The 27,666-nt window shown below is 47.4% G+C and overlaps 1 protein-coding gene across 7 annotated transcripts in view; it reads left to right on the forward strand.

Moving 5' to 3' along the window:
- Positions 1–27,666, forward strand: part of GPATCH8 (G-patch domain containing 8) — a 473,369-nt gene that overhangs the window by 404,141 nt on the left and 41,562 nt on the right. For all 7 annotated transcript variants that reach the window (XM_069634273.1, XM_069634274.1, XM_069634277.1 and 4 more), the window contains one exon: positions 3,578–3,708. In XM_069634273.1, the coding sequence (XP_069490374.1) occupies positions 3,578–3,708 (131 nt within the window). The remainder of the gene's footprint in view (positions 1–3,577; positions 3,709–27,666) is intronic.

Here is a 27,666-nt window from a genome sequence, read left to right on the forward strand (position 1 = left end):
AAACAAGTATGTCAACCCACAAAAATTCCGTATGACTACACTCCAAGAAGTAATCCCCCTACTAAAAAGGGGGATTACATTGCAACATTGGATATGAAAGATGCCCATTTTCATATTTCAATGTTCCCAGCGCACAGAAGATTTGTGAGTTTCAAAATAAACTACCAGCTCTACCAGTTCTAGGTGCTGCCCTTCGGTATAGCCTCGGCTCCAAGGGTATTCACCAAGGTATACTGGCAGTGGTGGAGGCGCACCTACACAGGGAGGCAATCCCAGTGTACCCTTACCTGGACAAGTAGCCCATCACAGGGGAAACCCCCTTAATTTGAGACTAAACATTCATAGAACAATCAACCTCCTCTTCCAATTGGGCTTCTCAATCAATGAGAAAACATCAAGCCTGGTGCCAAGCACCTCAAAACAGTTCCTAGGAGCTGTCCTAAACACCCAAGAGGGGTTGGCCTTGCCATCAGAGGAAAGAATTCGGAATCTGTTTCTGCAAATTCCTCAATATCAGGCCGGTCGCCAAATAAGGGTGTGCAAAGCGATGCGTTTGCTAGGCATAATGGCATCTTGCATTTACTTGGTTCCTGACGCGCGCCTGCGCATGCGGCCCATGTGGGAATGGTTGGCGAAACAGTGGTCTCAAGCAAGTGGTCAGTGGGACGATCTAGTGGTCGTTTCGCCAACACCAGTTCAAAGTCTTCGCTGGTGGACAAGAGAGAATCTTATAAAGGGAAAACCCTTCTATGATACAGAGATACAGGCTGTTGTCACAACAGACTCCTCCCTAGCAGGGTGGGGAGCGCACTACCTGCACCATACAGCTCGGGTCTATGGTCTCACACAGTGGCTCAGAACCACATCAATCTGCTAGAACTTCTGGCAGTCTTCAGAGCGCTTCGGGCATTCAAACCTCTCCTTTCCAGCCTGTCAGTGCCGATCCTAACAGACAGCACACAGCAATGTTTTACTTAAACAAACAGGGGGGAACTCGTTCGCCAAATCTGTCGAAGCTTGCCCTGAAAATTTGGAGATGAGCACTCAAAAAGATTATTACCGGTCATCCCAACATGTTCCAGGGGATCACAACTCGCTAGCAGATGCTCTGAGCAGAGATCCCCTCCCAGAAAAAACAAGTGGACACTACACTAAGAAGTCGTAGGAGACCTCTTCTCTCAGTGGGGCTTCCCAACTATAGACCTATTTGCCACAAGCGAAAACCGGCAATGCTCAGACTTCGCATCCAGGTTCCCCCAGCCAGGCTCCAAGGGGAACGCCCTATGGATGAATTGGTCAGGGATGTTTGCCTATGATTTTCCACCAACCCCTCTGATGAGGAAGGTGGTGAACAAGATCCACAGCGAACCAATGACGCTCATCCTAGTTGCTCCTATGTGGGCGAGACAACTGTGGTATCCACACCTACGCAAGCTTGCAGTGTGCGACCCCATCAAACTCCCATGCTGGTACAACCTACTCTCCCAGCACGAGGGGCTAACAGTGCATCCTCAGCCCAACTCGATGAACTTGGCAGCATGGCTTCTGAAGTCCTAGAGTTCGGACATCTCAGTTTACCGCAAAGATGTATAGATATCTTGAAGGAGTCAAGAAAACCAAACACGAGGCACTGTTACTATGATAAATGGAAATGATTTGTAATTTGGTGCCATAATCAGCAAATCAACCCCGTTGATTGTGCTCCTTCCAGAGTGGTCACCTATATGCTCCACCTACTGGATGCAGGGTTAGTGTTTAACTCACTTAAAGTGCACCTTGTAGCTTTATCAGCCTACACCACTTCCCATAACAAGGTGTCATGGTGGAAGGTGCCAGTTGTCAAGGCATTTATGGAAGGGGTTAAAAGACTCCACCCTCCAATTTCTAACCCACCACCAGGTTGGGACCTTAATGTGGTACTTGCTAAGCTCATGGGACCTCCCTTTGAGCCTATGCACAAATCTAGTCTCAAACACCTGACTTATAAAACTGCCTTCTTAGTAGCCATTACCTCCATAAGAAGGGTCAGTGAAATTCAAGCTCTCAGTGCAGGATCCTTTCTTTACTATTCCTAAGGACAAACTGGTTTTACAAACTCACCCAAGTTAATTTCCAAATTCCAGTTTAACCATTCTATTGAGCTACCGGCCTTCTTACAAGAACCCAAAAGATCTGCTGAGGTGAAACCCCACACACTAGATGTGAGGAGGGCGGTCCACTACTACGTAGACAAGACCAGACCGCTAAGAAAGACAGATCAACTGTTCATCTCCATTGCTCCAGGCAGAGGCGCAGATCGCGTATCTAATAAGGCCATATATACGTGGATAGTCAGATGTATCCAACTGTGCTATTGCCTTTCAGATAAAACACTGCCTTTTTAGCCACTCTACAAGAGGCACTGGAGCCTCTCTAGCTTTCATTGCAAATGTACCCCCTGACACCATTTGCAAAGCAGCTACATGGAGCTCTATTCACACTTTTACTCGGCACTACTGCATTGACACTCATTCCAAGACAGATACTCAAGTGGGACAAGAGGTTCTAACACATTTGTTCGCTCATGACCCTTCTCATATCCGACCTCCTTCTAACACTGCTCGCTGATCTATGCACAGCATGTGATCTAAGCAGATTCCACAAGCCTCAGAAGGGATACATTGCTCACCGTAATCGTATTTCTGATACTTGTATCTGCTTAGATTCACATGCGCCCGGCCTTCCTCCTCTCTGAGAGAAGGTGCATGGATGCTTGTAGTCTTATCTGCTTGTATACTCTGTACTTGCGCTACTCCTCATGCTACCTCGTGTCAGAAAAATAAAATCTCAGGATTCTACACACGTGAGGGATCATGGGTACAGTGGACGTCACACTAGGGATACTCGCACGCCCTAGTTCGACGCCCCTTTTCGAGTTTCGAAAAACACACTGTAATACTCTGCAGATTCCACTAGATGTCAGCCTATGCACAGCATGTGGATCTAAGCAGATACAAGCATCAGAAATACGATTACGGTGAGTAATGTATTATATATATATATATATATATGTGTGTATATATATATATTCTCAGGGGTTTGAGAAGAGGTAGAAACATTTGCAGCTGGAGCCGTTTTTGGGGGCTGTAAAGCATACCTCCTTGAAAGAACGGATTAGATCAATCCAGGAAGTCTGAGACTTATTAATAAAAGCCAACCATCATGTTCTCATTGTGATGGTGCTGATGCCTGGTATGTAAATATGTTCATGTCCCCTCATGTTTCCCCATTCAATGCGTCTAACTGGGTTATTTAGTCCTGTTCTTTTTTTCTTTAGCCAATGACTGTTGTCCTGACCTAAAAAGGAACAAAGCTAAACTACATATCCAGAAAGCAAAATTAATAATGGATGAAACTTACTAGTGGAATCTGGAATTTTGACTGCTCTGTTCATACATGTTTAATAGAACTGGGTACAAGGCATCTATACTAGTTTCATAAGGAAAAACAGTGAGATTGATGAAAGAATTGCTGAGGTGATCTTTGTCAAATGTGCAATTCAATTTCTAGCTCATATGAATTTTTTCTGTCATTGTAGAGGTTAAAGGAGCTAAGGCAGAGGGAATTTGCCCGTAATATTTCTTCAAAATCACGCAAAGATGAAAAAAAGCAGGAGAAGGCATTGAGACGATTGCTGGAGCTTGCAGAGCAGAGGAAGCAGACTGAATGGTATGGTTATATAGTAAGAGTGTCTGTACCAGGTACTGAGGTTTTGTAACATTACACTTACTGTAGTTGTAATTGCCATTAAGAATCTTCAAACAATCCAACATGTTTTACACAATACAAACCTTTTCCAATGGTATGTGACTATAGTGGCCTCTATCTTGCTGTTTTTACTCCCACACGGATTACTTTGCCAATCTCTTAAAGCGAGGACTAAATTTCTATGCAATTTAAACATGACAATCTTTGACTGGTGTTTTGCCTCTCGTGAATGTCTAATTATGGTAGTAAACGTTTGTATCAGGCTTCCTGCTCCAACCTTTAGAATCTGATAATGATAGTTATTAAATGTAATTCTTTTTACTTTGATTCATAAACATTTTTAGTGTCTCCAAAGTTGCAGCATAGAAGTAGAAATGTCAGAGGTTGAGACCTTATTATTCATATATCAAGGATATGATCAAGAAAAAAATCAATGCTTGCATTATAAATTTTCTGTAAGATGCTAGCTGCAGCTTTCATTTGGAAGGTCTCCAATCATGTTTTTTTGGGGCATCTTTGTGAGGGTATGAAAGCAAGTCTGCTCTATGCATGAGACCTGGAATGTTTTATTGCAGTTAAGGTATCAATCCCCCCCCCGTCTTTATTAAGGAAGGCCGATTCACAAAAAAGGCATCCTCTTACGCTTGCAATGACATTTACTGTAGTTCTCCATACTCTTGAAGGTTTTTTTAAGTGGTCATAGAAGGTGTTTGAACATGCATTTCTAATGGCTACCTTCCTCCCACAGGTTCCCCATCTTTTTTAAATAGTCCCAGGCACAGTTTGGTTCTGTAAATAACCAACTAAGGCCATGGGTAACTCAATGACTGGCTTCACTCCTGCATACTGGGCACTATCAGTACTAGATCTGACACTGACTGGTATACATATGGAAATCCATGAAACTGGAGTAATATATTTTCCTTGCACACTGTTTTCTGTAAACTTGCCATGTCAAGTGTTAGTAAATCACATTAATGTCTCTTCCAAAGACTTCAGTTTCCAAACCGCACCAGGAGAGCAAGCACCAAATGTTGGTGTCAGCACACCGGTTGACACTTATGCATGTGTCTGCAGTTCGTGTAAGACTTGTGTTCCCTCTGCTCCATAAAGGTAACAGTCACAGTTCTCTCACACCTCCCCCAAAACTCCAGTTGCAGCGCCGGTTGTCACTGCTGCAGTGCTGTGACTAGTAGTCTGCCCTTGTTGCACAGCCCTGTTTTGTCAAAAATCCTTGACTTTCACCAGCAGTAGTCCCCTTACCTTTTATGCTTGACAACTGGTCCACTCACCCCATTTCCCCCTGCCTCTCCAAGGGCTTTGTGCTCCCTGGCAGTCCAAGTCACTAAAAGCAACGTTCCCCAAAGGTACCCTCTAGTGCTTTCTCCTCTCTCAGGTGGTTGTGGTGTTCGCTGGATGATGGCACCTTTTTTAGGTTTTTGAATGAATGGCTGGTGCTGTAGCTTTTTTTTTTTTGGGGCCTGTGAATCAAAGGATTGTTCCTTGCTGGTCACGTTAAATGACGAATGCTGGATTTTGTGTGCAGGGAAACAAATGTGTGGCCATATATGATCATTGTCATACTGTAAATCCATTTTGGAAGCTCAGAATAAAACGAAATAACCATGGCCTAATGTGGCTCTACTTAATAGGTTTGGGATTCAATCCTGAAACCACCTTCTGCATGTTTTCCTGGTGTAAGGGAGACTGTACATAGTCCCCTATTGAGTGCTTTGGAAGATTATTTTGTCAGTGGTAAGCAGGGTTTCCCTTCATCCATTCTGAACTCCCAACTCATTGTGGTTTAACTTTGCTTTATTATATTCCCAAAACCCTACACTAGCCCAATGAGACTGGTCCCTATGCTAAAGAAGAAAAGGAAGGGGAAAAGGGTGCAAGTCACAATGTCGTACAAAAGCCTGTTCGCTGTCTAGAAAAATTCTCAATTGAGCCTGAATGGCAAGTCATGTTAAGTCCTTTGCCCAATTGTTATATCCCTGGCTGCTTTCTGGCCTGCTCTAGACTGTCCCAGCATTAGAGAAGGGCATATTGCCCTAAGGAGGACCCAAAACGTTTCTTACCAGATTCACAGTTCCAACGGGAAAAATAATCGCTACGTTTCCTTGGGGCTTCCCACCTAGTAAACAAAGAAGTAATCTGAGTCTCTAGTCCTGTTCAGTTCAAGTTGTCCATAAAGGTAAATCGTTGCAAACGTCATTGGTTAATCATGAATTGTCTGGCTTGGTTTGGAACTCTTTTGGCTCCTACCCCTCCCTCGAGTCTCTGGTTACACCCCCCCACCCCCTGGTCTTGATCTGCTGGCAGCCCACTCTTGGCCCAAATAATTCTCTCCCCACCCTGGGGTTTCGGGCTTCACATCCACTTCTGGGTTATCGGTTCACTTAGCCCCGCTTGGGCTATTTAGTTTCAGCCCCTCACTCTTCATGTTCTCATCTCGGTTTGGGGTATATGTGGCCTCAACCCGGTTTAGGTTATCTGATGCTTCAGCCCCTCTTGGGCTGTTCACTTTATCACGCCGGCTTGAGCTATGCCCTGATCTGCCTGCCCTCCTCCCGGTTCCATGAATGCACTGCGTACCTGGATTGCTACAGTGGCGTTCCTTGGGGGAGGCGGCAGGGCGGATCCAGTTCCTCTTGCATCGCTGCATGGGCTTCAGTGCTTCTCATCAGTTCCTTACAGGGCTACGGTGCCGCTCCAGCTTGTGCCGATTGCTCATAGTTTGTGTGGCTCTGTCTCTTTTGTTGTCGGCGTGGCTTGCTCTCCAGCTCCATGCACGACTGCAGTGAGTAGTGTTCTGTGGGCTTTCTCGCTGCACGCCGTCTGTGTGGGACTGCTTCCTGACTCCGCTTTGAAGGGGGATGGGCCAGCATCAGCGTATTGGCTCTGCAGGCTTGCATACCTAAACTTGTTAGGAAAGGTTGGCTGTAGATTCTGTAATCTTACGGATGTAAAGGAATCTCTGTTGCATCTACTTCTGATTTGTCCTAAGCTCGCACTTCAAAGAACTGAATGCTTTTCAAAGTTTGTAACGGACACATCTAATGTAGATAGGGATAAATTATGGTATGAAATGCTACATGGAAATTCCATTGCTTTGAAAATCAAAGGGATCACATTTTTATATAATATCTGTGCACTAGAATGATATACAAGAGGGTTGGTTACTGTTGTTCAGTACTGTTGGTTGAGAAAGGCTAATGCACATTGCCAGTAAGGGATATTTATCTGTTAGCTGTACAAATATTCCAAATTGGGCACTGGATGCAAGAAGGTCCTGCTGAAATGAAATGTTTGTGTCAGTAGATTTCGCTCAGTTATTTCAACTTGTGTAATGGCCAGTGTACAATAATGCAAAGATAATGGTTTACCTTTTAAGAATTTTGTTCAAATGTTTTTTTTCCCCCTTTAGGAGTGTTTATTACTTTAGGGTTTTATACTTTTAGTGATGTTAATATGAGAATTAAGGGATTTTCTGTCAATACTTGTAAATTTAATTTTCTTCTGTATAATTGTAAAGGTTTATATAAACCAAAACAATAAAGATAATAATAATAGTTTCTTCGTAAATGGCCAATGATCAGAAATAATCTGCACACCATTCACCTCAGTTTTCTATGCTACAGCGATAAAGCTAGAGACTTTTTTTTGCAACACTCCTCACCATGGGTATCTATGCATGTAATTAACCCTGAGCATGCATGCACTATGGATTGAATGCATGAGGGTCCTGGAGGAATCTTACATTTGTGAAAAAACAATTAAAGTATCCCTGCCTATCCAATTGTTGCTACTGTCCTGTATTCAAAATACCACCCCTTACTCAATAGACATGTCAGTATTTCAACAGCATTTTAGTCTCAATTGCAAAAGTCCATTAGACCATGTTTGTGGGTGGCTCGTTATGTTGATTTATACCACACACAGCTACCACCCAGGAGCAGTCTCCAGGCGCTTGCGTGGCTCTACAAGAAAGAGGACAGCGTTGGTTAGTGAGGGTAGAGTGAGAGGATAGGTCCAGAACCAGGAGAAACTGGTGGTGTGTGTTGGCTTGCAGATGGATTGATTGTTTGCACTGACTTGTATCCTTATGGGTAAGGCCCAATGCCTGGGTTATTTTCTATGTCAATGTTGGGTGTGTACGTGTGTTTTATTTGTAGATTGCCTTCTATTTGAGGTTGTGGATGTGCACACTAGTTTGTTATATCCGTACGGCGAAGACCCAATGCTTTGGTTGTTTTGTATGCAAGTGTTTGTTATGTTGGAGTGTTTGTGTGTTTTATGTGTTGCTTGGTTGGTATTTAAGGTTGTGGTTGTGTGCACATGGCCGGTTGTATCTGTATGGACCAGTGTCAGGATTGTTTGTATGCAAGTCTTGCTTATGTTGGGTGTGTGTTTGTGTGAATTGGCTAGCCCAGTGGGTGTGTATAGTACTTGGGTGGTGGGTTGGTTATTACATTGAATACTCTCCAAGTTCTTTTAGTGTGGCTAATCTTCACAATTCTATTTAATGTGACACATGATTAATCTTTACAATAGTAAAAAGGAAAATGTATGTAGGCTAGATTCCCTTCAGTGCTGTTTCTATTTAATTGTGTAAATACATAACTTTCTTACTTTCAAAGGGGAACCTTTAAACAGCTGGAGGAACACTTGGCTTGAACAACAGTTCTTCAGGATTGTGTACCCAGGAAGGGACTTTACTTTATTTTTCTAGGTATGCACATTATAAGATGTCCTTTGCTCCTCTGTGCTTGTGCAGTGCACAAAGGAGTCAGGGGATCTCGCTACATACAGACCCTAGGTACTACTTCATTGATCTATAATTGCAGAAGAAGGTACACTTATAAAATAGTTACTTATTTCCCAGGATGTAGAGTCAGTTTCTAAACCCCACCCCTCATTGCTTACAAATAGAAGTCATGTATTTAATCTAATTCTCTTTTATAGTATCACTCCCCTCAGGATTGTCACCCCTCCCCCCTTTAGATCATACTCGCATTTCTTTTGGACTTTATCACAGGCTGGGGGGATCCTCTTAAGGACTGGTTCAATTCGTCCCCTCTACGAACAGGTGGGCATCAGCCATCAAGATGGGTTCAGCTTTACTCCACATCCTGTCTGCTATGTCTTCAACTGAAGTAGGTTTGGGGCTTTAACCCCCACTAGGCCTATCTTTCTGTGCGCTGGTAATAATCCAAAATGGGTTCAAAAGGAGAGCCATTTATTCCTTCTTCCTGTTGGTATCAATTCTTCTTCTTTCTCTCCATCAGTTAGTGAGTACGCAAGTGAGTCTCAGTCTCTTCTCAGAGTGTGTTGAATCTTATATAGAGCAGTAACCCCACCTTTTTGAGGTGTGTATACTTTACCCAATCTAATTGGTCAATGTATGTGATTGGACGGTGTTCCAAAAGTGACATCACAGTAGACAGTCATTGTGCATATTAATGAAGGAGGCAGTCTGGTGGGAGTAACCTCTACACCCAGTTTCCCTCCCATGTAATGTAATGCGATGTCATATCAGGGATTTCTTGCATTACATGTAACATTTTCAGATCATGAATTACACACAGATTACCACTATCCTGATTAGCCTTTTCATCATGATAGGACCAATTGTTAATTACTGAAGATTTTGGCTGATTACTTATCGATACTTTTCTATACAATTCTTTTTTCCATGTAAGTGACAGGCACGTCCCTGCAGACGCTATGCCACATGACAAACTAGCGTGTACCATTTCTCTGCAACAAAATGCAAATTTTTTCTACCACCACCTAATGGAGCACGTCTTGCTGAATAATACAAAAGAAAATGTAACTGTCTACACATTTCTGTTCAAGAATTATGGGTGAAATAGTGAATCCCACTGTAAAAATGGTATCTGCAGTTGGGTCTGTCAACAGAGCATCTGGAGTCTTCAGTTCTTTATCCTTTAGTTATGGGCTAATATTTCCGACCCAGCGGTCTGGCAGTGATGAGGTCTTTGAAGTTTGGTTCTTCAGGATTTTGACTTTTGTTGCTTACCTCCCCTTGGGCAGTGAGTAGATTTTTCCGATTAACATTTGTTGCCAGGGAGATTGAAAAATCAGATTAGGTGCCACAGATCTGAACCCCCATTAGTTGATTATATTGAGCCCATCAGACACAGATGCAACCCATAAATTAGCTGATTTAGGGTTTATATTAGCGTCAAGCATTGCCTGTGACTAAGTTATTATTAGGCCAATTATTATCTTTATGGCCAAGAAGGCAGAGGATATGTTTTTACATTTCATTTTTGGGGAGGTGGCATGTGCAGAATACAGAGTTCAAGTCTGGATGTGGCTTGATTCAGGTTGTTTTCGCCCCATTGCCACTTATAGTACATTTCTCTGTGCCCTTAGATGTGACATTTTCAATGAATGCTTTATCCACTTTAATAAAGTTACAGAATGCTTTCTGGTACTTGGACATCTTTATCTCTGGCCTGGTCAATTATAGTTTTAATTTAGTGGCTGCAAAAACACAGCACATTTTCTTCACATGTGTGTTTCTCAAATGCGGGGCGCAAGATGCAGCTTGCGTATTTGTAAAATGATGCTGTGCTCTGCATATTTACTTATGCGTTAGACTTCCTTATAAATCTCCCCATTCTCTTACTCCGTGCGGCAGCACACAAGGGGAGGACAAGGGAGATGATTCAAATGTTTATTTTCTTTTAGTTTCAGGGTAATCCTGGATTTGCTGTCAGCACCTTCTCATGAAATGATATGTCTACTTTTCCAACCAGATGTTCTGTTATTTTTTTTTTCCTGGTTGAGATCCCTGTTCCTGGTCCACAGGTCCTGGAAAAAATTCTTCATTGGTGGTCTACAGAGGGGTAGAAACGCTGGTTCAGTGGCACATAGGGACACATTTTTAAAAACGCAATAGCTCTTACTGAACTCTTACATTGCTTATTAATACTAATATTTTCATACAATCAGTCTCCTGAATACTCCTTTCCCTTTTTCTGTTCTTTGTACTTCATTCAGGCCTAACTGCAGATGACTTTCTTTTTCAAAGCTGGTCTAGGGTGATAGCTTTTCAATTGATTGATTGTGGACTGATTTTTTTCCTCAAGTATTTCTCCCTTTGGGATTCAGATCTCATAGGCGACAGGAGAAAGGTTATCGATCACAAAATCCTCTCCTCTCGCTAAGCAGGTTAAAAACATCTTCTCCATGGCTTGCTTTCTTTGAAAATTATATAGATACACCTGGCCACCTACCTCATACTACTTTTTTGTTTTGAGGTTGTAATGCATCCTAATACCTTCAGCTGACTGCTCTAGATTTTGTTGGCATATGTGAAAGCATGCTTTAGATGCTTGAAGTTCTCAAAGTACTAAAAATTAGTAGAGGCATTTATCAGCATCTGTTCCCATGTTCTATAAAGCAGATTTTGAGAATACCATTTTTTGCCCTGACCTTAATTCAAATGGAGACCTCTTTCTGGCAGAAGGGGTAGATTGGGTGGCCATCAAGACGAGCGGCAGTCTGATGCCCCAACTTGGACTAGAATCAACCATAAACTTCAATTTATTTTTAAATGTTTTTATTGGCATTTATATTGACAAAGAACAGTTAAACATGGATGCACAACAACATCCGGCTTGTCGCGAGTTCGCCCGATAAACATTACATAACAGCAACAAAAGAAAGGAAAAAAGAAAAAAAGAGAAAAGGGAAAAAAGGGAGGAAAGAAAGAGAAGAAACCAGAAACAAACAACAAACCATAACTTTGACCGTCCCGCCTCCCTCCACTGCGTGGGTACCTGCCGGCCCCGCTTCGGGCCTCGCTCCAGGCACCATCCGGTTGTCTCTTAAAGTCCCAGGGTTAGGGTTGTTGTGGATGTGACTGTTAAGTTTGCATCAGGGCGACAGTTCGTGGCTGAGGATGCACTCAAGGGGGCTTAAAGTCCGTCAGGTAGATCATGTCCTTCAGGAGGGTCTTCCAGGACTCCAGTGTTGCGCTCACGTCTTCGCCTCCCCGGTTGTTCCCCTCCTCCCAGGCTTTGGTCTCAGCGCTGGTCCATCTCTCCATTTCCCTGCTCCATGGTTCGTATCTGGGGCCTCCTGGGGATTTCCAGGCCATTGCTATCGTTCTTTTTGTTAGAATGCACGCCATGTCCATTAGTTTCACCGTGTGCTTGATTTTGCTCAGTCTGGGATATGTGCCTAGGAGGCACTCCTTGGGCGTCCACTCGTACCCTTCCAATCCAGCTCCCCTGCAAGTCCTCTCGACAGCGGACCAGAGTTTCTTGGTTTTGGGACAGGTCCAGAACATGTGGATTAGGTCTGCGTGCTCGCTGGTGCACCATGGGCACACTGGTGGGGTTTTCCTACTGAATGTGGATACCCTCTGTGGGGTCATGTAGGTCCTATATAGGACGTTCAGCTGGATGAGCCTGAACCTGGCGTTGCGGGACACTTCCTTCGGGTGTATCAGGGCCCTGTCCCACTCGCTCTCCGTGATGTCTGTCCCCAGGTCTGCCTCCCACCTTTCCTTCAGGATTGCACTCCTCGGGTTGCGCCTGTCATTCAGTTGGGCATACAGCCTCGCCGTGGGTTTCCAGCCGTCGCTTAAGTTGTGCATCTCTTGCACGAGGGGTTGGGTTTCCGGTTCCTCTGGCCATGTGCTCCATGTCTCCTTAGCGACCCGTTTCACCCTTTGGTACCATAGAAATTGTCCAGCAGCAAGCCCTTCTTTCATCTGTAGTGAGTCAAATTCTCTGAAGCTTCCATCCTCATACATGTCCCCCCAGGTGTATAAGCCAGAGTTCTCCCATTTCCTCATTGCTGGTAAATCGGTGGGTGTCTTACAGACGTTAGCGAGCATGGGGATTTCAGGCATGTATGGTTGGCCCAGGTCGAGCGACGTGCGTGCCTTGTTCCAGACTTGTCTCCCCAGCCTCACCAGCATGGGCGGGTCGGGAGGCCCAACCTTTGAGTTCCATACTACTTCTTTGGGGTGCATTGGGGCTATCAGCTGGCGAAGGAGGCCTGGCTCAGCTGTTGGTTCGTCGGACAACCACTTAACAACGTGTGTCAGTTGCGCTGCGAGGTAGTATTTTTGGAATTCAGGCAACTGGATTCCGCCCTCTTTGTGCGGGAGAGTGAGGGTGTGCAGCGAAAGCCTGTGTCTGGCCGGGCCCCACAGGAAGTCCCTGATGAGAGATTCCAATTTTCTGAAGAAGGGGGGGGTATATAGTGCGTTATGTTGGTGAAGTAGTACAGGAATCTCGGTAATATCATCTTCACGATGGCCGCTCTGCCCATCACAGAGAGTGGGAGTCGGGACCAGAATTTGGTGGATTTGCGTACCCCTCGCATTGCTGCTTCCGTGTTGCTTTCGTGTGTGGAGGCAGGCGTGTGCATGATGGTGAGTCCGAGATAGCGGAATGCTGCCGTCTGCCATTGGATCCCAATGTCCGGTAGCTCTTCTGTTTCCTTCCCCTGAAGCCCGGCCAGGGGGAAGGAGCATGATTTCCGCCTGCTGAACCTTATCCCGGAGTATGTTGCGAAGTTGTCGAGGATGTCCAGCGCTGTGGGTGCATTCATTCGGGGGTTGCGCAGATAGAGGAGGACATCGTCTGCATACAGCGAGATGATGTTATCAGTCTCACCCGTTCTGATCCCTGCGTCGAAGAGCTGCTTCCTGAAATAGATCGCTACCGGTTCCAGGCCAAGGACGTACAGCATTGGTGACAGTGGGCATCCTTGCCTTGTTCCCCTTTGGATGTCCCAGGATCCAGACACCACGCCCCCTGTCTTCACCCTCGCCACTGGGGTGTTGTAGAGCACCTTGATCCATCGTATAAAGCGCTCGCCTAGTCCGAACTCCCTCAGGGTCTCGATCAACCATTCCCAGAATATTGAGTCGACGCCTTTATGGCGTCCAGTGAGAGCACAGCCAGGTCTTCGTTGCTCCCTGCGGATTGTGCTATGACATGCTGGAGCCTCCTCAGATTGGCTGTGGTGTTGCGCCCCGGGACAAAGCCGTTTTGGTCCTCGTGTATTATAGACCCGATCACCCTGGACAGCCTCTTAGCCAGTATGGTTGTAAGGATTTTGCTGTCGTAATTCAGCATTGCCAGGGGACGGTACGAGTCGCACTCATCAATGGGCTTGTCAGGTTTAAGCATAGGTATTATGAGTGTCTCTCTCATGCTGCCAGGTAGTATGCCGGTCTCATATGCCTCTACATATACTCCATGTAGAACCGGGGCTAAGATCTCCTCGTAGGCTTTATAGAATTCTGGTGTGAGGCCGTCGGTTCCGGGAGTCTTGCATGTAAAGAGGGACCTGATTGCTTCCGAGATGTCCTCCTTCGTGATGGCTTCTCCCAGCATCTCTCGCTGCTCCGAGCTCAGTTTGGGGAGACCCACTTCATCCAGGGTGTCTCGAATGTCTTCTATTGGGACCAGTTCATCGTGGGCATAGAGCTTAGCATAGAAGTTTGAGAAGACATCGTTAATTGCCTGCTGTTTCCTCTGGGTTACTCCGTGTTCGTCTTTGATTTCCTTGAGGGCTTGTCTTGGTTGCTCTTTCCTGCACAGCCAGGCCAGTATCCTGCCCGGTTTGTCCGCCTCCTTGTGTGCCTTAGCTGTGCGTGTGGAGAAGTCGAATTTGGACAGCCTGTCCCAGGCGAGTCGGCATTCGTTCCTGATTTCTGCCAGCTTGGGTTCCCTCTCACTGGGTGGGGTCGGGCTGTTTTCCAGTCGCCTGATCTCCTCTTCCTTGGCCTCAAGTTCCCTCTTCAGTTGCTTCCTGATTCCACCTGCCTCTGCTATCACCTCGCCTCTGGTTACTACCTTCATTGCCTCCCAGAGCGTGCTCCATTTCTCAATTGACCCAGTGTTGATTCTTACGTATTCTTCCAGTTTTTCTCCTAGGGTGTCCTTGAAGGAAGGATCCGTCAGGGTCTCCGTGGGCATACGCCACATCGGGATGGGGGGCCTGGGGCCCTGCAAGCGTAGTTGCATGAGCAGGGGAGAGTGGTCCGAGATCGACCTGCCCAGGTAGTCCAGAGTGCACCTGTGGGGTAAGTTCACCGTTGATGAAGAAGTAATCTATCCTGGTGTGGAGGCCATGCGGGGATGAGAAGAATGAGTAGGACCTATCGGCTGGATGAAGGTCTCTCCAGATGTCGACCAGGTCCAGGTTTTCCACTGCGTTGCAAAGTGCCCTTGAGACAGAGTTGTTGGTGGTTTGTGGCGTCTTGGACCTGTCCATCTCTTCATTCATGACACAGTTGAAGTCGCCTCCCCACAGGAAGGCGTCTTCTCTGTGGTGCACTATTCTGGTGCATAGTTGTTTCAGGTGGGAAGGGACCCCGTGCTGGGGGAAGTATGAGTTTACTATACATATCCGTGTGTTCTCCAACATGCCCCACACCACTACATATCTTCCGTCCTTATCTGCTTCTGTTCCCATTTGGTGGAATGGTGTGTGTGGGCTTATCCATGTGTATACCCCCCGTGCATATTTGGAGTAAGATGCGCCGCTGCCCTGCCCTCCCCAGTAGTCTGCTAGTTTGTGTGTGGCTTCCGCCAGGAGGTGTGTCTCCTGGAGCAACGCAATCGATACCTTCTTGCGCCTCAGGTAAGAGTGGACGCGATTTCTCCTTACATAGGATCCCATCCCCCTGACGTTCCATGTGATTATGTTAAGTGGTGATGCCATTGCTGGAGTGCAGTTTCTGTCCTGGGCGGTCCCTTGCCTCTCCTGCGCTCGATCTCGTGTTGTTGGGTGCCGTTGCTTGCTCTAGTTCTGCGGATCGGCCGAGTGCTTCTCTCGGTGTCAGGTACTCATTCGTTACTTGGGTTGTTTCGGGTAGCGGGGCGGTCTCAACAGTAACACATACAAAATAACTATAACTGGTGCACCCAGCTCCTGCCGGTGAGGTGCAGTGCTCAGGTGCTGTCGCGCAATCTGGCCCCATCTGGGTTTCCGGCGCGAGCAGGGTCGTGCTGGCAACGGGCCAGCACTGATCTTTCGGGGGTTGTCGTTGCGTGTCCATGTGTGGGAGGCCCGGCCGGCCCCGTAATCATGTTGCACTCTCATGTCATGCTGAGGTCCAGCATGCTCGTTGTATTGTGCTAGGTTGAAGTTCTGTGCGCGGATCAGGAGAAAAGGCGCTGGCTCCAGGTTATCGTGCTTTGCGGGCTGCGACGCTGTTGTCAGGGATAGGCTCTTCAGGGGCCTCAGCCAGATTGTTGTGTTCCATCCACATGGTGGCCGCGTCCGGGGTTTCAAGAAAAATCGCTCTCCCTTTGTAGATAACCTTTAGTCTGGATGGGTACAGCAACATGTATTTCAGGTTTAGTTGCCTCAGTCTGGCCTTGATTGGGACAAAAGAGTTCCTTGCCCTCTGCACCGACTGTGTATAGTCCGGGTAGATGGTGATTTTGGAGTTGTTTCTGTTGATCTCTCCGCCCTCCCTGGAGAATCTCAGGATCACTTCCCTGTCTCGGAAGTTGAGAACCTTCGCTATGATGGGTCGGGGATACGAGCCTGGGGGAGGCTTCTTCTGGAGTGATCTATGGGCTCTCTCTATAGCGAAACCCTGTGACAACTTCTCGGCCCCGATCTCCTGCTGAATTAGGGATTCTACATATGCGGTTGGGTCGGGAGTCTGTTCCCTCAGGGACGCCAAGGATCCTGATGTTATTTCGCCTGGCTCGTCCCTCCGCCTCCTCCGACCTAGCCTCTAGGATGTCCACCCTCCTCCTGAGATCTGCCACCTCGGCTTTAAGATCTTTCGTGTCCTCCATGGTGTCTTTCTGGGCGGATTCGATGTTAGTGACACGTTCTGTCAGGTTGCGAGCATCTTGACGGATGAGCTGAATATCGGCCTTTACCTCCCCTATCTTGTTGTCTATGAATTCCTTTAGGGCCGCTATTGCCTCAAGTACTTGGCTGTTTGCGGGGCTCTCCCCCTGAGTGTCCTGCGGCGCCGTCCCCTTTGGGGTGGATTGGGCGGATGGGTGGACCTTGGTTGTGAGGAAGGGGTCCATTGTGGCCGCCTTGGGCTTGCTCCTCAGGGTGGACATTGTGGCGTTGTTCGATCGGCTGATACGCCTCTTCTGGCTGGGTTGCTGCGTGGGCCCCGCCAGTCCGTTTCGCCGGTGGCCCCACCTGCGGTGTTCCGAGTTGTCGTGGTAAGGAGTGTCTGCGGTATGCTCCTCTAGATCTGGGGGGTTCGTACTGCCCCAGGGTCCCTGATGTTTTGAGGTCAGTGGCGCCGGGTGCAGGGCCGTGCCCTGCCTGGGTGTGTTGGGCGTGATGTTGGCCCCGGGGGCCTGTTCTCCGCAAGGATGACGGGCTGGGGGCGGTGTCGCAGTGTGTCCGGGTAGACAGGACTCTCGGGGTCACCCCCGTTAGTTGTGGAGGCTAGTGGTGGAGGGCGTCATCCGCGGCCTCAGTGTGCTAGCCCCAGGGCGGGGGAGGCAGCAACCCAGGTAGGCCCAGGGACGCGACTCACCGCCTACGGGAACCAGCGCTGGCCCCAGGTCTTGGCCGCCTCTTCGTCTGTCCTCCGCTGGGGGCTCCACGGGTTGTTGCGCGGCCCGGATGGGCCGGGTTGCAGGGCGCTGGGCCGCTGGTTCGCACGGTCCGCAGCGCCCAGCGCCGCGGTCCTCAGTCGGCGCCGGGAGCTCCAGAGGTTCCGCGCCGGGTCTCGCCAGGCGACAGGAGAGGGAGCGGCCGCTGATGGCGCTCCGCCTTCGCCGCTCAGGTTCGCAGCGTCAGGGCGCCGCGGCCGCCATCTTGCGCGTCGCACTCTGGGACGGGGGGGATGCCGGGCCAGAGCTCCCGCTTTGTCCCCGCCGTCCGATTTTCGTCGGGCTTAGCTGGGAAAGAAGGGGGATCGTCCCAGCTTCAAGTGAGTCCGCTTGTATTCGGTTTTGCTGGTGGATGGACTCGCTAGTCAGGATCGGATTACGGGCTCGGCCGGAGCTCGGGATTCCAGCCTCCTCACTCCATGAGCACCAGGCCACGCCCCCATAAACTTCAAGATACTAACAAATGATTTGTTGTATGTTTCTACACCCCGCTTGATGCATGTCGGTACACCTACAATTTCCCACATCTTTATCATCACCTCACTGGTAAAATAACTAACACTATCGGGCTCAATCCTTTGAGGAAGACAGAATCAAAATAAGATATGGCTGTCTCTGCATTACAATTTGGAGCGCCAAGGCATTCAATCCACTTTGTGAAGAGGCATGTCACTGTCAACATGTATTTGTTTCCTTTGGAAGAACGGCTTCCTGGTCCAATGTGGTCTACTTGCAAATCAGACCATGGTAATGTCATTCATCTTTTTTGCAAAGGAGCTCTGTGTGTGGGAGAACTGTTGGAACAGAGCACACACAAGACACCCTTTCAAATATGTGTTGATATCCGGGCCCATGTGTGGCCAGTAAGCAACTTTGCGCAATATTTCAAGGGTCTTTTGAAATCCCCTATGGCCGGGAGTGGCCGCGTCATGCGCATGATTAATCATCCAACTTCGGAATGTGGTAGGTACTACCCACTTGTCATACCCGAATGGGGATTTCCTAACCAACACCCCAATTTGAATCTTAAGCATATTGTGAAATCTCATCAGAATTTGAAGATCTTCCTTTGTAGTCTTATTCGGCCAGAGGAAATCTGGCCAGATCTTCTAATTAGTTGTAGAATTTACCCAATAATGGGATCTTCTTTTTCAACAGTGATCATATGTGCATCAGGAGTATCTCTACTCCACTAAGCAGCTGTACGTTCACGGTCAGTACGAGTTTGTGATCTGGTCACTGCTGTGACCTGGATTTATTTCTCCCATGAGGTGCATCAAATCTATGAATTCACCCATGTAGAGATTTTGTTTTGGCCAATTGATCAGCAAAGTAATTTCCAGTTTTATCAGACCCTATACCTTGCAAGGACATCTGGTCTTCTTCCAGTAGATGGTGATCTCATTAGATGTCACCAAATCATCAATAGTCTGGATCAATCTACCAATGTTTTAACGGTTTGTAATTTGCACAAAGCATGCCTCTGTTTTTCCAATTCATCAAGTTTTCCACAAACCCATTTAGCACGTTATCCGTGTCAGTGATGTTCACCAGCTCTGGGAGTTGCTGGTTTACTGCAGTACGGACAGCTTGATTAAATTGCCATCAGCTCTACCATCTTCCTACTTCAGGGACCTATTTTGTAACCAGCAGAGGGTTTGGGAAGATAATTTACCCAAGCGTTCCTATTGCCGGCAACCAATTCTTTCTCCCTGTCTTTTGTAATATGGTAGGAACACCCATCCGCAAACTGTGGATATTCCCTGACAAGTGTTTTCTTCATATACTTTGTGCGGGGACTCCAATTATGCCTTCATATTACTATTGATGATTAGACTTTTGTCCTTGAGGCAATGTTCTTCAGCACAATCCTAGAAGTCTGCCAATCATTGAGCTAGATGTCCCCTCTTATTTTGGCCATACCAAACCTGCACAGGAAAGCCTTGCATTGACGGAATCCAAGAAGTGATTCTTGGATTCTGATACATTCCCAGCCTGTATTCCATCACTTTGTCGATATTGTAACGGGTGGTGGGAGATCTCTACTATGATGTGCTTCCCGCTGGACAAACGGGCAGCAGTTGTTCAACACCCACACTGTTGCCTGGAGTGCTTTTTCACAATCATTGCACTGTTCTGCTACAGAGGATACTATTTTGCTCGCGTATGATATTACCTTGTTGACTTTGTCATGTGTTTGACTTAACACTGCTCTCGAGCAGGTATCTGAGAAACCAGTCTCTAAGAAAAACTGCTTATTGATGGGATGAGCCACACAAGCAAGGAGCTTGTGACGGGCTTCTTTTGAATTGCTTCACTGCCTCGGATTGCGCTTCACCCCACTCCCACTTTATCCCGGCCTTCAATAAATCGACCAAAGGTTGAGTGATCTCTGCATAATCCTGAATCAATTTTCGACTATTAGTGAGTCCAAGAGGCCCTCAACTCTTGTAGCATTCTTTAATTTTTGTAAGACCTCAGCCTTCTTTTTTCTGGGGATTGAGACTCTCTGCTGTAATTTCACTCTGGTTTTTCACCATTGTGCTTTCTGGAAAGATAATTCTGCAGCAGCTTTTTAAAACCAGATAAGATCTTATCTGATTTCTGCCAGATGTTCTTTCACAATTGAACCTTTGAGCAACAGATTGTCGACATGGACTGTTTCCTCTTTCACTCAGATCGAACATGTCCTTGTGAAGGAACATTTTTAACTAATTTACTGAATTGATGTATCCGAAGAGTGTACAGGTATATTGTTGCCCCCTGATCTTCCCTAGTCACGAGTACTGTTTGTCAAGTCAAGGGCTGGTTACACTTTTGATCCTTGAATCTGTCAGGCCTTGATCATTATAGGCAAGAGGCCACCTTGACATGTGGTGCAGTTTATCAAACTTCCTCACGTCAACAGTCTTCATTCTCCATTAGGTTTTAGGATCCTTGCTACTGGATTGTTAAATGTACTGTGGATCGTACAAATTATGACATGGGATTCCATATTTCTGATCTCTGTGAGCAATTCCATGGACACGAGAGGCAACTGGTATTGGTTTACAAACACAGGAGCCTTTCAGGGTCTGTTGGTACTGTCGTAGAATAGCTAGTTGTATGCCCTCAATCATAGAAGTCAACTGAAAAGCTACTCTGGAAATCCAGGAATACATGTCTCGGTTGATGTTGCTGTTTATCGGTCTCAGAGGCATCAGCCAGACTGATCTGTTACTCGGCCATCTGCCTGAAACCTGGAAATACCTCTGGTTTTGATATTTCAGAAGTATCCTCCCATTAGGTGGAAAGATCTCTCTTAATGATCATCTGGACAGGGGTTTCCCTGGATTTGATATAGTTATTGTGAACTCTAAACACTTCCTCATCTTCCAAGATGTCGCAGGTAACATCTTTTACCTTTAAGGGCATGAAGAATACACCAAACAATTTCCCCCATGTTGGGCGTTTATCTACTCTGGTGTGTCTTGTTGTAGCAATCCTCCGGAATTGGGCTTATGATTTCATTTTCTAAATCTATCGAATAGTTTTGGGATTCAACCGCCATTCCATTAGATTTGTCTGCACCTAAAGTGACACTTTGAGGGTTGCTGTTACCCACCAATATTTGAATTATAGCGTCTTTTAGATCGACCAGTGGTGTTGGATGTAGACACTAGCTGTTGTTGGAGAGTATGACTCAAATATATGTATGATTCCTGATTTATTTTTTTCAGGGTTTCTTCTTTTTCTTTTGATTGGTACTGTAAATTGTTGTATCTATCCTGGGATAGTAACATCTTCTTTTGCTTGGACTTCAACAGTATAAGGCAACAGTTGAGCTGACCGAAATGCTTTCTCAGCTTTGTTGAAGCCCATTTGGTTAGCCCCCAGTCTTGACCAAACTGCTATTAATATCAAAATCAATTGCAAATTGATGGAGAATATCACTACTCAGATAAAATTCAGAAGTGAAGTCTCCAACAATCCAACAATTATGGTCAGTCGTTCTATTGTTAACTGACATTTTTAACATGCACCTGTAGTTGGTACATTTTTTGCAGTTTGTGTTTCCAGACCCAACTTCCCATTTGTCAAATTAAGGCTGGAAGTGGTCCGATTCTTTGTAGTCGCCAAAACAGTGCTTTGCTTATGCTTTCCCCATTGTTTAGACACTGTTGCAAACACAGATATTTCCTTCCATTTATCCGAATGGGGAAGCATATGTGTTTGCCTTATTTCTGGATGTTGATCAAATGATAACTGTTTTTCTGAGCCTGTTTTCAGGAGCACTTTGAAATTCTTTGGGGTCTTCGCGAACATAGAACTTTAAGGTATCTCTTCCCAATTTGTAAAATGGTTAGAAGAGGGATTCATTTTTAGGAGTTGGAATGTGGTCCCCTCACTACTCTGTTCTCGTACTGAGATGATGGTGGTTTCAGGACCTTGATTATTTGGAAAAAGGAATTCAATTTGATAGGGATGTCCTATCAAATGACAAGTACCATTCAGGCTAACATAATTGGTACTTCGCTTCAGCTTGATGGGGACGGTTTGTTTGAGTCCAGAGAAACTGGTTCACTTAATCAGAGGGGGCCGCCTCTGAAGAAAATTGTTCCCCAGTAAACAGGGTGTGCCCTCTCAAGGCATGACAATCACTGGATGCTTCAGACTGTCGCCCAATTTTGATGTTTCAAATCTGCAATTCCATTAACAAAAAATCCTTTTTTGCCAAAATGTTGGAGTTCTCATAGAAGAGGTTTGAGAGGAATTTGATCACTTTTGCCAACTCATCAGTGTTGCTAGGGACCTTTAAGGTCCTCCTTTGAGATTATTTTCCTTATCCTAAAGCAACTATAGTTCGAATGGATTGTGTCCTCCAATGTATTCCACATCTTTGACATGTGATGTCCACAGCTGTGCACTTCGAAAACTTTTTCAGCAGAGGGCGTCATGCGTCGATGGATGTTATAAATAGGGCGCACGGCACCCGTTGCCTCAGTTCCGTTTTTTCCGCGAACGTGTTAACTTCGTGAGACTCGGCGCGCCTCGTGTGTTCATCGTTACGATGCCTTTCTCTTAGACCCATCCGACTCAACGGTCTGGCTACAAGACCTGCCGGGACTGCAAGTCGAAATAGTCGCTCACCGACCCGCACCACATTTGTTTATGGTGCTGGGCGAGTCGCACGACACAGACTGCTGCTCAAAATGCCAGTCACTGACTGCCAAGGCCTTGCAGGAGAGGAAGCTCTAGGTAGAAAGGGGCTCTAAGCCTGTTAAATCCCGGACTTCCAAGTCCAAGGGGGTTTCCGCCGACGACTCGAGGGGCGACTCTCTGCGTCGGAAGGAGTCCCGGGGATCTCGGTCCCAGAGTGGTACCCGCCGCTAATCTTCCTCGTCCCGACACTCTAGGAAGCGCCGCCACCGGTCACCTTCCCCGTCCTCCTCTGAGGAGGGTGCCTCGAGGAAGGTTACGCGCCCGACAAAGTCCTCGACTCTGGTGGAATGGGCAATGTTTAAAGAATCTGTTCGCGATTTTTCACTCGCAGGGCACGGGTCCGGTCGCACCTTCTGTCAAAGCCAGCCAGGATCGGTCTCATACCGTGGCTCACACGCCTTCGGGCTTGGGTCCACGTCGCCACTCGCATCGGGAGCCTTCGAGGTCTCATGCAGACAAGGATTCGAAAAGTCTTGAGACGTGTCTCTAGGTCTCAGTCCTCATCCACAGCGAGACCGCAGCTACCTACTGAGGGCGTGATGCCGCCATCGACTAGGTCGGAGCGGTGTCCGTCCAACTTGGACGTCGATGCTTTACCATCGTACCAGCCCACAGCGCCGTAGGCACCTGTGTCGACGCCGAAGCCTTCGGCGTTCACAACGTGGAGGTTGTCGATGCTCTCGGCGTCGAAGCCTTCAGCGCTATCGGCGACTTCCGGGATTTTCTCAAAATTTGCCTTTTGAAGTACCCGGATCTCGTGGATCCTCCAAGGAAGGCTACTGGGAAGTCTGTGCGGCCAGTTTTGGCCTCCAGGCCCTCTTCTGTCCCCAGGCCTGGGTTTCAACTCTCTGGATGACCTTTATGAAGAGGAAGATAGGTCTGAGGTTGAGGACCCTGGTGACCATGATGATCCACTTTTTTCTGGAGACAGTCAGTTGGAGGAGTGCGGCAGACACTCTGTGATGCTGGTGGGTTGGACACTTCTGCGGAAGTGGAATTCGGTAGGCCTGGGGCTCATGTAGAGTCTTCTTACAGGAGGCTCATGGCGAGGGTCTCGGAGTATCTGGGCTGGTCCAGTCCTCCTGAAGACTTTGCGCAGGATGATCTAACGGACATTTTAGATCAAGGTCCGTCCTCTGACCCTGTTTTGCCATTTCATCTTACCTTGCAGAAAAGGGTGGCAGCTGCTTGGCAGTCCCCGGAATCTCTTCCGGCTGTTAATAAGTCTTTGACCAAGAAATACCGCCCTTCCGTTAGCGACCCCAGCTTTTTATCTACTCACCCCACTCCCGAGAGTTTGGTAGTTCAGGCGGCTACAGCCACCTCGTGGCAGGCGGCGTACCCTACCATGCCTTCGGATAGGGACGACAAGCGCTTTTACGGTTGGGCCCGGAAGGTATTTTCTACTGGGAGCATGGCCTTGAAATTGGCTAACCCCATGTGTGCCTTGGCAAGGTTTTCACACACGCTTTGGAATTTTCTTTGGCGGCTGAGCATATTCCTGAGGGGGAAGAAAGGGATGGGTTCCTTGCTCTTGTGCAGGATGGCAAGGATGCCATGCGCGAATCCCTTCTGTCGGGTTTGGATACGGCCGACAGTGTTAGCCGATCCATGGCTGCGAGCACCGTTATATGCAGATGTGTGATTGCGGAAATCAGGGTTTGCTCAGGATGTGCGCACATTTGTTTGGCAGCAAGGCTGACTAGAGCCTTGAGAGGTTGCAGACCTCTAAAGCTGCGGCAAAATCTTTAAGCACTGCGGTGCGTCAAGCTACGCCTTTTCGTCCTAGGGGACAGCATTGGAGAGGAGGTTCTTTTTGTTACTAATCTTCCTTTGGTAAAACGAGAGGGGCCGCCAGTCAAAGGGGCCAGTGAAAAAGTACCTGTGGTGGTCTGGGAAGTCGTGCCAAAGCCACTCAGGCAGCTGCCTCTTTGCTTTCAGGCACTGCCGCACCTGTCAGTCATGAGGCCATGTCCCACGGTTCGCCGGTTGGGGGAAGACTGTCTCAGCATCTCAGAGTGGCGGCCATTACTTCAGATGCGTGGGTTCTGCATACCATAGCCCACAACTACTGCCTTCCCCTCCTTCAGCGGCCTCATGACAATCCACCGGGGAAACTCTTTGAAGCTTCTGGATCCGCTCCTTGCGCAGGAGATCTTGTCCCTGCTGGAGAAAGGGGCTATAGAACTGGTGCCTGTAGCAGTGAGGAACAAGGGATGGTATTCCCCTTATCTTTTTTTGATCGCAAAGAAAGACTGGGTGGTTTGAGACCATCATGGACTTGCATTGGTTGAACAAGGTTCTCTGGAAGGACAAGTTCAAGATGGTCACTCTTTCTCAAGTCCTCCAGGCCCTTCAACTTCAGGATTGGTTGGTGTCTCTGGACCTCAAGGATGCTTACTTTCATGTGCTCACCCATTCCGTGCACAGAAAGTACTGGAGGTTTGCAGCTGGCAACTTGCACTTTCAGTTTCGGGTCCTGCCGTTCAGATTGACCTCCGCCCCGAGGGTCTTCACCAAGCTATTGGTGGTGGTGGCAGCGTAACTCTGACGAGGGGGCGATTCACGTCTGATCTGGGCGCGCTCCCCAGAACAAGCGTTGGATCATCTCGGTCTCACCTGCCACAGCCTCCACAGTCTGGGCTTCTCCCTGAATTTCAAGAAGTCGCATCTAACACATTCCCAACAGCTCCATTACATTGGGGCTGTGTTGGACATGTCCTTGGGGAAGTGTTAGCTTCCCAAGGTAAGGGCTCATCACATTGTGCAGATGGTGGACAAGTTTCAACATGCCCAGTCTCTCCCGGCTTTTGAATTCTTAAGGTTGCTCGGCCTCATGGCATCCTGCATTTTTCTGATGCCAGAGGCCAGGCTGCGGATGAGATCCCCGCAGTGGGTCCTCAAGATGTAGTGGTCACAGTTCTCCGGCAAGATGTCAGATCCTGTTCAGATTCCACTCTCGGTCTCCCAGGATCTTCTGTTGTGGGCCAACAAAGGGAACCTGATTGGGGGGATGGGGGCGGGAACAGTTTTGGCAACCGTGGCCGGAGGCGACTGTTGTGACAGATGCTTCCCTCACAGGATGGGGCGCTCATGCCAACGATTTGACCGCCATCGGTCGTTGGTCTCTGTCCTAGTCCAAACTCCACATCAATCTGTTAGAGCTGAGGGCCATCAGGCTAGCCCTGAAGGCTTTCTGCCTTTTGTACAGGGGAAGTGTGCCCTGATCTTGACGGACAACTCAGTGGCCATGCATTACCTCAACAAAAAAGGAGGGGAGGGGAGGGGTAGGGGTCACTCACGTTGTGCAGAGAGGCAATGCAGCTCTGGTTCTGGGCCATCCAGCAGGATATTTCGATCTCAGCAGTTCATCTGGCCAGAGACGAAAATGCAGCGGCGGACAATCTGAGCAGGCAGAGCACGGTCTCTCACGAGTGGGAGTTGGCTCAGGACAGCTCAGGTCATGTTCTCCATCCAGAGGTCAAGACTCTCAACTTTCACGCTTGGTATCTGAAAGGTTGAGGTATAAGGATTGTGACTTCCAGGATGACGTGTTGGAGGTGTTGCTTTCGGGGTTCCATGTCATTTCATGGGATGTTTTTTCGCGGGTTTGTTTTACTGTGAATATTTTTTCGAAAAAAAATCTTTTTTTTTGTTTTTTTTTTGGAGTTGTTTGGGGGGGAGGTTCCCTTCTAAAAAAATTCGATGTTTTTTTTTCGAAAAAATATTTGCGGTTAAAAAAAAACGAAAAAACATCCCGCGACGAAAGGACGTCGTACCGCTTTCGGCCAGTGCGCCTGCAAGAAAATCCCACTGTTGGCATGAGTTCTGAGACTGGTGCAGAGATCACAATGTTGATCCTTTTCAGGGCTCCATTCCTATGGTTTTGTCCTTCTTACTATCTTTGGCCCACAGGGGCCTTCAAGAAACACTGGTGTATAGGTGCGTTACAAATGCCATATCATATCATAAGTGGGTACCATTAAAGGTTACCTGGCGGCGCTGTCCATCTTTAAGCGCTCCTCCGAAGAATCTTCTTACTTTAACATTCCTTTGCTTTCTCAATTTCTTAAAGGACTGACTAATGTATTCCTGCCGTCACCTTTCCAGGTGCCGGTTTGGGATTTTAATTTGGTTTTGAAATTTCTCATGGGTGCTCCGTTTGAACCTTTGCACTCTTGTCCTTTGAGATTACTGTCATTCAAGACTGTGTTCTGGGTTGCGGTCACTTCCGCTCGCAGAGTGTGAATTGCAGGTACTTTCATCTAAGCCACCCTTTACTGTGTTTCTCAAGGACAGGATTGTACTGAGAGTACGTCCCTCTTTTCTACCTAAGGTAGTGTCTGAATATAATTTGAGTCAAAAGGTGGTTCTTCCATCCTTCTACCCTCCTCATCCTGGTAAGGAAGAGGAGTGACTCCATCGTTTGAATCCTAGGAGAGCTCAGAGCTTTTACATTTCTAGGATGTCCAGGGTTAGAGTGAACGATCAACTCTTTGTGGGATATGCTGGACACCGATTGGCCCAGGTTGTTACCAAACAGACCTTGTCCAGGTGGATTATCCTCACCATTACGGAGTGTTACCGATGGGCGGATAAGGACCCTCCTGAAGGGGTGAGGGCTCATTCCACTGGGGGTGTGGCTACTGCCAGCACCCTCCAGCGGGGTGTTCCTATTAGGAATATTTGTGATGCTGTTACATGGGCTTCAATACATACCTTTTGTTAATTATTGTTCCCTGGATACAATCCATGGTCAGGATATGGTCTTTGGGAAGGCGGTTCTTTATTCCGCAATCTCATTGGGTACTCTAAATTCTTTTCCCTCCTCCATTTACTGGTTCTGCTTTGGGAGTCTGTCAAAGATGTGGAATACGTTGGAGGACACAATCCATTCGAAGAACAAGTTACCTATTCGACTGGATGTTCCTCCAACGTATTCCACATCGCCCTCCCAGCCTGCCCCTCTGGAGAATTACCTATGCGATTGCAGCTTCCGTTTCCGCAAGGCTAAGTGCAGTCAAGCAGACATGAGACTGGTGCCACACGTTCTGAGGGAAAAAACTTAAACTGAGGCTACAGGCCCTGTGCGCCCTATTAATAACATCCA

This window comes from Ambystoma mexicanum, chromosome 13, assembly GCF_040938575.1.
Source record: "Ambystoma mexicanum isolate Mex_15411 chromosome 13, UKY_AmexF1_1, whole genome shotgun sequence".
NCBI classification, from domain to species: domain Eukaryota; kingdom Metazoa; phylum Chordata; class Amphibia; order Caudata; family Ambystomatidae; genus Ambystoma; species Ambystoma mexicanum.